The 12,436-nt window shown below is 40.8% G+C and overlaps 1 protein-coding gene across 1 annotated transcript in view; it reads right to left on the bottom strand.

The window, feature by feature from the left end:
• The window catches only part of mark2b (MAP/microtubule affinity-regulating kinase 2b), a gene marked incomplete at its 3' end in the record, with an annotated part of 53,706 nt that overhangs the window by 4,309 nt on the left and 36,961 nt on the right, over positions 1-12,436 (bottom strand). Inside the window, exons 17-20 of the mRNA XM_084343653.1 lie at positions 7,570-7,836; positions 5,162-5,188; positions 1,704-1,739; positions 846-955 (exon numbers count right to left, since the gene is read on the bottom strand). Coding sequence (XP_084199779.1) covers positions 846-955; positions 1,704-1,739; positions 5,162-5,188; positions 7,570-7,836 — 440 coding nt within the window. The remainder of the gene's footprint in view (positions 1-845; positions 956-1,703; positions 1,740-5,161; positions 5,189-7,569; positions 7,837-12,436) is intronic.

The following is a 12,436-nucleotide window of genomic DNA, read 5'->3' as shown; positions in this document are numbered from 1 at the left end:
AGCTGGATGAAGTATAACTGAATCAGTCTTCAGGACATTTTATGCCAAATGCTGCAGTGATATAAAAAGATAACCAATACAGAAAATGATCCGACATAACCGCAGCTTTTTACTTCAGTCTGTTCAACAGCTACCTGCGAGAAACTCATTGTGATAGATACATTAATAGGGTATTTGAGTTTGAGTCTTAGCAGCAACAGTGAATGTAATCATGATACTGACTAAGACACTGTATCTAACATAGATAGGACTGATCAGCAAAATGAGGGCAGGGCTCATCAGAGTTCAAAGTAATCTGTGAACCTCTAGTTATAAAACAAGCTTTCCACAATCAGTAATGTCAGAAAATAGGGAAAAATAGGGAAAAATAGGGAAAATCCACTGTGTGAAGCCAATGTACTATGATGTATAATAGGGATCGGCCGATAATATTTACAGATTTGATAGCTCTAGTTACCATTTACTTTGCAGATTCAGATTGTTCAGTGTTGATTGACTTGTGACGTGTGACTAATCACATATTGATGTGGGCAGAACATTAGGGGAGACCACAGACTGGTGACTACAGACGGAGATGATGCTGCATCGAAGCCGCAGTAGTGCATTTTTAAAGTTTGCCTGCAATTTGACACAAAAGACTGCTAACAATAATTGGCTGCACTGATAATAGGTTATGCCTAATGTAAAACAGAGGAAGCAAATCTCAAATCCAGGTTTCAGAAGCTAGGTCCAGCAAATGGTATGACAATATTAATGCAAACTTTTGAAGATCAAGTTTCAGTTTATCGAAAAAAACAGATATAATAGCATACATATATAAAACATAGCAATGAAACCAAACATACCAGTGTTGCCAGATCCTGGTGAGGAGTTGTTCTCGTCGTTGTTGGAAGAGGAGGAGAGAACACCACCAGACGTCTTCTCCGACTTGTCCACTGTACTGCTCAGCATAGACCTGGGTGAGGGATGGGAGGGTGGAGGAGGAGAAGGAGAGAGGTGGAGGAAGACAGAGAAGAGAACAAAGAAAGGACAGATACAGAGATGAGGGTAGGAAGAGTTAAAGCGAGGGACAGGAGAGGAAGGGAGAAGGGTGGAAGAAGACAGGAAGGAGGAGGGCGAGAAGCAAAGAGAGAAAAAGAAGGTAAGTGTGAGAATTGAGGGAGTTATTTAAAAAGTAGAGACAAAAAAGGAGGGGAGGAGGGGGGAGAAATGGAGGAATGGTTGAGAGGAAGAGGGAGATGATGAGGTCGTGGATATGAATGAAGACAAAAAGCAAAATCTCTTTTAAGTACCCCTGTGTGTGTTTGTGTGTGCACGTCTCTCAGGTTATTAAACGTGTGTGGATTTATATCTGTTTGACAGTAAATTTCAAGTATATTTGCGCACAAACACACATTTGGGTACTTTGATTCTGATTTCCCATCACACACCTCCATGCAGGTCAACCTCCACACCAGCACTCTCACTCTCTGGGATGCTACCATTCACTGCTAAACTCCCGCCCCCTGATTGGTTGACCCGTTATCACCATCACCAACCAATTAAATCCCAGCTCGCCCGCTCCCCCCCCCCTCTCCCAGCCATTCACAACAAGCTCAGAGATCATCTACTGATTGGCTCCAGTCTACTGATTGGCAGGCGGTTTTGGTAGAGTCTGGGGGTTTGTAGGGTTTTTCAGTTTTTCGGGCTGTTCTGTATCTCACCTGCTCCCCTCATCCCGACCCTCTCCCTCATACGGACTCCTCGAGAAAAATCAACACAAGTTTAGTCTTTTGAGGGCTAGGGGCAACAATTGGACTCTTAAACATTAAGTAAATGAGCTGGCTGAACACAGTCGCGCTGCTCGCCACGCCTGTCTCAATGTTCCAATCCAACCACTTCGAGTATCGATGCCAAAATTTAGTCTCCACTCCAACTGCTCAGATTCGAGTCCAGAGCCACCTGAGGGCTTCACATCCTACAATGCACGTCCCAATGCCTTTCCACTCTGTGCCACTGCTTTATCACAGCTCCTCAATGAGGAGGCGTCATGGGTGTTCAATGGGTTGAAAAGATGAGTGAAGTAAAGGACTGAGTTGTACCTGCTAGTCATGAATCCATTACAAAGTCCATGTGTAAAGTCCTCCATATGTTCTTAGTAGCTACTAGTTTCAGTTTACATAATCAAATTGGGTTTTGCCATTGAAAAGTAAAGAAATGTCTCAGTCATGAGTAAATGGGTTGCAAGGAATCAAGTCAACAGAAAGCGTGAACAGAAAGTCACTGTGGCAGCACAAGATTTAACATAACTTCACCTGCCAGTTAATAGGTTTAAATATTTTGTAACAACTGAACTCTAGTTTGTCAGGTGCAACCTCGTTTAATTGAGCAAAATTCAATTTAGTAAACAATTAGAACGGTATAATGAAGCTTAAGTTTGACCTTGCAAAAATCTGAGCGCAACCAGGTTCAGGATGGATCAAAACAGAGGGTCTAAAATAAATGGAGAGCCTGGACAAAAAGTAGATGAAGAATTTCATATTTCATTTTCAGTTCAGAAATTAAGTATATCCAACAAGCTTATAGTGGACTGGATGCCAGCAAAATGGAATATCTGGAATTAAATGTAAAAGGGAACGATTTTGAACATGATATAATCGTTTGGGACAGAATGGAAAGGCTTGGAATGGAATGGGTCCCAACAAAATGAAATGTAAGAAACGTAACATAAAATGGAACCTCTTGGAACAAAGAGGAAAGTCTTGGAATGGAATGGGTCCCAACAAAATGGAAAGTGAGAACCAAAATGTGAAATGGTTCAACTCGGACCAGGATGGAATGGTTTGGAACAGAATGGTCGGCATGGTGAGGGCGATTTGTGCGACTAAGGAAGGTTAGGATAGGATCCCAGCACTGCATTAAAACCGTTATTAGTAACATTGGACCTATACAGCGTTTAAAATTAACACACATACATATTCCCTGAAAACAACGCTGAAACTACAGCCTATATATTTATATACATAACACATACGTGACATACACACACAGTCTCTCTCGTATCAACAGACAAGACTGAAAAAACAAAACAAACTCAGTGGAGAAAAACAACAAAGAAACACAAAGAAAGACAACAGCAAAACACATGCGGACAATGGAAGGAAGGTGACACACACGACATGACAAATCCAACAGCTTATGCTCTTAAAATCATTCTGTTGTATGAAAAGACAGCATTCCTGTTTTACCCCATTAAAATAATAACCAAAAACATCATGTAAAATACCTCCTGAAACAGAAACATGATTAAAAACACAGCACATGGGAGATGACATGTGGGAGCAGTGGAGACAAGTTGCACAAGGATTTCTTAAATAATAGGAGGTAAACTGGTGAACAATGTAGAATTTTGTTGTGACATTTTGCATGCCCTTGTATGGTTTAGCAAGATGAAGGGATGCAATATGGCTCCCAGGAGGGGCACTGTGACACCGGGGGAAAACAACAGATTGATATGATGATTTCTTGAATATATCCCACTTGCCTGTTCATAAAGAACTTTCACGACACTTCATGAAGTGTACTTTAAATACATACAACTACACTCTATTCATACACTCAAACATAAAACATTTGCCACATATTTATATATTTTAAAGGCAGACTAATTATTTCCCCTCTGTTATTTCTCATGAAAAGATTTATGAAAATCCTTAAATAGCCTGAAGGCTGTGCTACTTGTATAGAAAGGTCGTTCATCTCAACAGTGATAAAAAACTGAATTACAACTTCTAACCACCAGGTGGAGCAATGGTCCAGATTTAAGAAAAATTGCTCTACCTGCTGGTAAAAAGCTGCCAACACACTTAAAAGTGTGTGTGTGTATGTGTGACAAATGTGGTTGTGAAATGTGTGCTCAGCATTTACATAAAGTATTTAACTGTAAAATGTGTCCTCGTGTGATTTGCATCGGCATTAACTATGAATATCTACACGAGCAGAGAGAAAAAAATGTGTCTTCCGTGTAAATGTTGGGTGTGTCAGTATGAGTATGCATGTATGCACTGTTTGTGCATGAAGTGTGAAGTGTGTGTATGTGTGTCCACAACATAAAGGTCTTTTCCAGCCAGAATAGGTCAAAGCCATCCAGTTCTGTTGCTGCTGCTGTTAGAGAGCCAGTGCCAGAGTGAGAACAGAGCGATGAAAGAAAGGAAGAGTGCAGCCTCCAGAAAAGAGTGCAGCCTGAGAAACACTGCAGCCCTGTCCCTCCTGGGTCCTCTCCTCCTCTCTACCTCCTTCTACAACTACCAACTACAGCCGGGGACTAATAATAAATTACTTCCCATGTGGGTCCATCTGAAACTTACACCAAAACACTAAAAACACAACTGCAGCCCTCTATGGCTAATAAAAAACCTGACTTTTGGGACCAAACAGATGAAAGAAGAGAGGTGAGATGGGTAATGGTTTGGTAGGTGGCGTTAGCTTGGATAATGGTTAGCAGTATTAAACAATCCTGGGTCAAGTAAGACTAAATTGACAACAGAACACCTTGAAATGAGACAATTACCTCAACAGATTAAGAGGAGGAGGAAAATTTCCTTAAAGCTCAAGAAGAGGACAACATTAACTGCATCTAAGCTCACAAGGGGTTAAGTGTAGGAAGGGAGTTTGATCTATCGCACCATTAAGACTCGACCTAAATCTGGGATGCTTTGGGGGCAAACAAGCTCACAATCTCTACCTGGTAAATAAATGGAAAAGGGGGGGGGATGAGGATGAGGATGAGGTGGGTGGGAGGGACGATGGAGGGACGAAGAGGAAGTTGGGTGAGGTGTTATTGTGCCGCGTGATGATGGAGTGAGTGAGTTAAGTGAGTGGGTGGCTGGGTGAAGGGGAAGTTAGTGAGAATGAATAAATAAAAAAATAAATGAATGAATAAATAAATAAAAAATGGGCCAAAACACGGCACTCAAAACCAGAAGGCTCAAAAAAGGGGCCAACCACAGAAAAAATAGGAGGAGAAAAGAGAAGGCTCAAGGCACAAAAGGAAGATTTCAACAAAAAGCTGCACGAAACACCAAAAGGGGAGGAAATATATATATGTAAAATATATATGAAGGAGAGAATATACGTATATATATCAAGGGGTTATATATTTAACGTTGGGGATGTTGCCTACCTTCTCGGAAACCTGAACGAGAGATTTCTACAAAAACAAAAGAGGGATAAAGAAAGAAAGAGAAACAAACGTATGTATAAAAACGCATAGATTTATGACTTTCCTGCAAAAGACACACTGCCCTCTGAGTAGCACACAAACAAAAGTCCAACATGAACCACACTCACTTGGGATTGAAGCAGCAAGCACAACCAACATTAAACAACCAAAAAATAAACATTAAAAAAGAAAAAGAAAAATCAGTGTTACTGATGTCGACTTTCAATTTGAACGTGATTAAATGTGGTGTGAATGTGTGAACAGACATTACTAAATGTACACCAGGGCACCTTAAAGGGATTTAATGAGCTAACTGGGAAAATTCCATTAAGAGACCCTGTTTGAACACAGTCACACACACACACACACGCATAAACACAACATGAAATGAAGCGCTCCTCCACATACAGAGCAGTCCTGGGTGATCCTGGAAAGAAGTGTTTGTGAGGTGAAAAGTTCAAACATGACAGAAAAAAAAAAAGAGAAAAACACTTCCTACACACACACACACACACACACACACACACACACACACACACACACACAAAGACACATTTGAAATGAAAAAGCACAAGTTAAGCAACAACTTAATCTTTAACACACATTGAGAAACTTAATCTGCCTCACACACACACAGACTGATGTGTTTGAAGGACCGAGAAATATCACTCTCCAGACCAAGCAGGAAAGAGCAGACGTGATGTTATGTGATCTGTTAATAAAACACACAGCTTCAGCGTCTATGTTTGTGTGTGTGTATGTGTGTGGTCAAACTGTATAAATGCAACACAATCTCTCTGTCTCCACCGCCTCTACTTCCTACCAGCACGCCAATTTGTGTGTGTTGTGTGTGTGTGTGTGTGTGTGTGTGTGTGTGTGTGTGTGCGTGCATGTGTGTCAAGGTGTCCCCACTAGCGGTATTTATAGTTGAGAGAAAGTGATATCTCCGGTGTAACCATGGATACTGTCGCCACGGAGCTACAGTATCTCTGAGTGGGAGGCCGAGAGTGTGGCTCTTACACACGCACACACACAAACTCGACACCGACACCCACGCATGCGGGCAAGACACTTGATCATTCTCAATTTCTGTCTGTCTTTCTCTTCCTCACACTCATTTCAACACTCTGTTCATAATGAACTGTCTTGACTTGCGATGATGAAAAATCTTAACCTTATCTGCTCTCTCTTTTATTGCTCACTCGGACCTTCCTCTTTGAGTCACCTTTAAACCTTCACTTCCTGTCCTCCACATCTACCGTTCAGATGGCGACAGCCTCTGATTACAGCCTCCTCTCGTCTCCTGTTTTACTTCTCTCGCTTTCTGACTCAGCCACATAAAGGTTTCACTGCCCTCCATGCATGATTTAGATCAAGCATCAACAATTTGGTGAATATTTGAATATATTTTTCTCATTTTGTTACTTCACATAGTTCATAATTTTCCTTAATAAGAATCTTCCTACAATTGGTCTAGTGAATTACATTTTACTGGTTGTGCAATGGATATTTATATTCTTCTATTTGTCAAAGACCAAAACCAACAATAAATCCACCGTCTGTGTAGCTGAAACTATACATTATGTATGTATATAGGAGCATATAGGTTCAGTAGAACCCAATGGGCTTGCAACAGTGTCCCCTAATGTGTCACAGACAGTACAGACCACTTTCATAATCACAAAATGCTGTCTTCACCTCACTGTATTTACAGAGTGGGATCAAAGCTAGACTTCACTTCCAGAGAAAATTACAAAAATAAATAAATAAATAAAACAAGTTTAGCTTTCATTACAACCAGGTACCCACAAGAGCAGTTTTAGTGCTGCAACCTGCACTAAAGGACTGAGATGAAAACTGGGCCAGACGTGGAACCTAAACCAAAATTACTCCTCAGTCACCACTGCTGCAAACAAAATTATAGACAAGACACAGCTGTTCCCTTTCCTCTCCCTTTCAGAGTTACAGATCAGCACAAGTCTAGTGATAGGGATGAGATTAGACCAGCCCCATTAAAGGAATACTCTGAAAACCAGTGATGACATGGACGTACAGTAGGTTGTTTCTCACAGGAAATGAGCACATGAAATGGCTTGTAGCGTAAACCTAGTCATTTTCTGTTTCTGGCTAAAACCTCAATACTCAGAAAAAGCTCTAAACTGTACTTGTGTTGTAAAGTAGCTTGGGAATAAGCAGAAGAGTTGCTACCACAGTTTCTTTGCATTTACCAAGTTTCTTCTTCAGCTACACAACCTCTCTCTCCTGTCCTGTCTCACTGCTTACTTTCTTTTACAACCCCAACCACAGAGTATGATCTGAATTATTCGGCCTTCCCGTTTTCCCATGCTCCTGCCTCTCTTTTCACTCACCTGCGTACAAACTTGGATGTGAACTTGCTGAAAATCCCCGTGGCACCGTGCGTCCTCCGGGCCTGGCTATTGCCATGTGACAGTGACGGGGACGCGGGCCCGCCGGGGTAGGCGGAGCCCTGCTGGTCCCGAGCACCCCGCTGCTGGCCTGCGTGGAATGTGCTGCGGATGCCCACCCCTCGGGAGAAGTTGGGACGGTCTGACACGGCAGCGCTGCTGATGTTGTGGGCAGATGGGGAGGCGCCGGGCGCCCGCTGACTTGGGGCGCTACAGGGGGAAGGGTGGGAAGAAAGAGGAAGAAAATGGAAGGAGGTACAGTAAAGAAAAGGTGATACAGAGGAAGGAAGGGAGCAGACGGGCAGGGTGATGGAGAAGAAGAAAGAGGTGCGAAAAGATGGGATAAGGATAAGAGGTTGGAATGTGTGATGAGAGAAGAGGCAGAGAAGAGGAGGTGCAAATGAAGAATTCAGGGTGACAGAGACAAGAGAAGAGAAAGAAGGAAAAAGAAAGTATGATATGTAGTATGAAAGGAGAGGTATATAAACAAAGTGAGGCGTAGGAGGTGATGCAGAAGGAGAGAAATAGAAAGAAAGGCATAAAAGAGGGGATGAGAGTGAAGAAGAGGGGGAGCGGGAGAGGAACAAATAGTTAGACAAACACTAATAGAAGAAAATCACTTCCTGATGAGCTACTTACCTCAGCATAAGGTCGTATAAGTAGCTATGTCTGATCAACGTCTGCTCGCCCTGATGTTTCACATAATCCCATAAGTCAATAAAGTCAATTTTTTAGGACCACATTAGGTCAATGGCACAGACACACACATGCAAATACACACTTAAGCCTCTTTACCTCTGCCATAGGGCAAAGCATCACCAACCTTTAGCTCTCTCTCGCTCTCTCTCACAGCCACACACACTAAATGTTCAGTGAACTAAACGCTTGCATTAGTGTGCGCGCATCCTCAATGCCAGTGTGTGGCACTAGTGCACCTGCAGTACATTGCAAACACAACAAACAGAAGTGGCAAAAGCACAAACACAAAACACACACACTCAAGGACAAGACAAGACAAGACAAGACAGACAAATATAGAGTGTAAGAAATAAGGTTAGTAGAATAAATAGAGACGTTAATACAGATGGACAATCCACTGTAGAGGGCTGCAATAGGACTGAGATACCACTTAACAACACAAATGTTGCAGATGCAGGAAATGGTTACTCTAATGTAGGTAATCAACATCATCATCCTGAGGCAAAGTTTAACACAGACAGGAGAGGCTGTATTTACCAAAGCATCCATATAAATGTTTTGCCCGCCATCAAACTAGCAACCAAATAAAGTTCAGTTTATTCTATATCCCACAAATTCCCTGTTGGTCTCTCCGTATCACTGCCATCTGTACTCTAAAATCACAGCATCTGTTTTGAATCTGTTGCTATGTGAAATAACATTACCCACCAAGAACATTCCCACTGCTTCAAGCTAAAGCTGTTTTATTGCCATTATTAAATGCTTATTATACAAGGCTGATTTTCACATTTTACAGATGAGTAGCTAAATAACTGTGTGTCAGTTTTAGAGGACTACATGTGTTGTCGAGGGGTTGGTAACTAACAGTCCCATGCAGAGCCTCTAATGCACTAAACACTCAAATATAAAGAGTCAAGTTTACAGTCTAGCTGTGTGACGAACAGCTTCAACACATCCTTTAATTTGATGTGAATGTGTTCAAGTTGTGCACTGAGGACGGAAAATACCTAAAACACAAGCACACAGCTCTTCTGTGGATACAGATGCAAGGAAAGAAAGGCTGGATCAGGCAGAGTAGTGGGGAGAAGAGCGACATATTACTGTTGATATGAAGATGACTATAGATTGAAGGGGGCTACCTATTACATATTGCTACCACATATTGCTGAGAGGAAAACAGCTGTAATAATTTTCCAATTTGTTTCAACATATGAAAGCATTTCCATTGTCGAAAGAGTAGTGACAGACTGTAAGTATATCTGAAGAGGGTAAGTAATAAGTAATGTGTAATGTGTTTGATATTATTTATATACATGTATATAAATAACTTTTCTTTGGTGAGTTGTCGTCATGTTTTGTAGGATTATGTTCAATGTTCATAATGTATGGCGCATGGAGTTTTATATACGATTTATTTTACTGAATAATGCTTTTTTTTTAAATGGCTCTAAAGCACAATATTTTTTTTCTGATAATGTTAAACCATATAGATTAAATTGTGCTCAGTTTCGAGTGTTTTCTGAGTGTTAACTTACTAGTCGATTAATCTAAGTTTGAACTTCTGTTTAAAACACATCTGAAATTAGTTGTTAGGAACGTCTTTAGTTATAAGGTTGTGTTACATGAGATGAAGGCAGGTGGCCGGTCGTCATGGTGCAGCAGCTAAATGATTTTCATTCTAGGCATACTTGATTTGCATATAGTAGACGGCACCTCTACTTTACACAAATGTTTAGCTGCCTGTGTGCTGCATCGCTTGCCTTATTACTGTACATAAATACACATTCAGTAAAATAGGTTGTTTTTCAGAAGGGTATTTGGGGACAGCTGGACAAAAATAGGAATGGGTGGGACTTCGGGAAACAGACTATGTTCTGAGAAAAGGTGCCTATTCCTCACTCAGGGTACAGTCTTATTACAGTGTTGGAGCGGTACCTTCTCTCCAGCGTTCCCAACCAGGTTCTGAACAGCCCAAGCTCACTGCTGAACGACGCATGCAACAGAACGAGACTTCAACATAGAGCAGACAAAAGCACATACAGCCAGAGGGCCACCTTGACATTTGCTCAGCTGGAAATTTAGTCTGACATTTGAGGGGGGGCTTTTTTTTTTTACTAAACAACTGTCACAAAAAGGGTGGAAGTCTCTGTCTGTGCAAATGGCATCAGTTCTGCCTCAGACAGTATTTAAGGTAGCTGAGGATTATATTCACAGACCTTCCACCCTGTATTGTGGCAAGGTAAAACAAAGAGGATTTAAACTCAAATTATCAAAGAAGCCCTTGAAACAGACATAAGCAGGCGATCTAGACGACAAAGCACACAGACAGCACACACACACAGACAGCACACACACACACACACGACCAACAAGACAGTCAGGTCATCACTTTATTTCATTCACTCAACGTCACAGTGCACGCAACGCTAAATAGATGAAGACAAAGTTTTCCCAGGCAACTTCATAACTGAGGAGAGTTTACATAGCAGATTGAGACTGGATAGAGCACTTAACAACCTTTGAGAGCAAAAACAGACGCTATAAAGGACAAGGCAGGGAAAATCCTTCTGTCCACAAACAACATGTCAGAAACCAAATAGGAGACAACATTAAAGTTCATACTTGTATATTTCAGCAAACATGCATCAACACAACTGTTACATCTGCATTTGTCTGGTTCTCCCAAGAGCACCTTTTTTAAAATATATTTTTCAACAAATGCAATGTAATACAAAGTAAATGAACATTTAACAGGTGGTTTTTCACCAACTTACCTGCAGAGCCTACCAGTACAGGTAGACTAAGCAGGTAAGCGAGGCTTAGAGAAGCAAGTTATTAATGGGACAGTTAGCAGAGACAATCTGATGATAAAAATTGTAGTGTTTATAGATTTAAGGTACTTTATGTAACCGTATGTATGTGCCCAAACAAAACTATGTCTTCATCAATCATTGAAGATGATAAATAATATTTTCTTTTCCTTCAGTATCAGTTTCTTTTGGAATGACTTTGGGGTCCTTCAATGATTGTGATTTCTGATTCTGTCAAGCTTAATAACTGTTGACTATCCATCTACACGGAAGGAATCAATCTTTGCATACAGGTATTTAAGACATTACATTTTAAGTTCTTATTTGCACAATGTAGTAACCGACACATTTTTAAATCAGCATAATGATATCCAACATTCAGACAGCAACCTTTGACAGACTCTAATCTCATTTTGCAGGACAGGAAGGTAGCTAATGGGGAATTTTTAGTTTTTCCATAACCTTTGGGTATTCCCTGCAATGTCAACAGAAGGTTTCTAAGAAAGGCCATCTCATTCAACTTGCTTTACTTATTGTATTTCTTTGACCTCATTATAAAGGCAGCCAACAATCAAGCTTATAGTATATATAAAGGCCCGGCCTATTAACTATTGAGACCGTGTATGTGCAAACCTAATCGCTGCTGATCCAGAACTGTCTCTTCTCTGACTATGTCTGTTTATTTTGCTGAAAGCAAACAAGTCAAGTAAAAAAAAAAAACCTCTCTGTTCTGGATGAGGGGCACTTCAGTGAAAAACCTGCCCATCTTTTTCTCAAACCTCTCACTTTTCAATTATGGTCCACTGAGTAAATGTAAGCTTTGAGAGTGAATGTTCGGCCAAAGACAAGATATGTCAACACACTGTATCTCCACACTGGGTTTAGCTTGCACAGCTTTCTGAGCTCCACAATCTACTTCCTGGCTGTTGCTAAGTAACTGGTGAGTCTATAAAAACTGGTGTTAGAAATGTTGGACATCTCCCTATGGTGATATTATAGTGGTGAATATACAGTATATGGGTAGATATTTAGAGAAACTGATACCATGACGGTAACTTTACAAACTATTTCTTCTGTTCAGACGAGATAGTGTCATGCAGTCCCTTTGCAGCTACATTAATGCTAACTTTACTTCCTGGTTGAGGCTTCACATGAAGGAAAAAAAAATATTTCGGTCCAAAAACTGATTTTGACTGCATATTGGACTGCAAATTGGAGTGTGTAATTTTCACATTGGTTCAACAATTTTGCTGTATTCATCTTTCCTAATATCTATATTAAGTACTGTAGGAGGTGATTTT

The sequence above is a fragment of the Pagrus pagrus genome (genome assembly GCF_965226575.1).
Source record: "Pagrus pagrus genome assembly, chromosome: 22".
Taxonomy (NCBI): Eukaryota; Metazoa; Chordata; class Actinopteri; order Spariformes; family Sparidae; genus Pagrus; species Pagrus pagrus.
The sequence above is the reverse complement of the archived record's forward strand: the minus strand, read 5'-3'. Positions and strand labels throughout refer to the sequence as shown.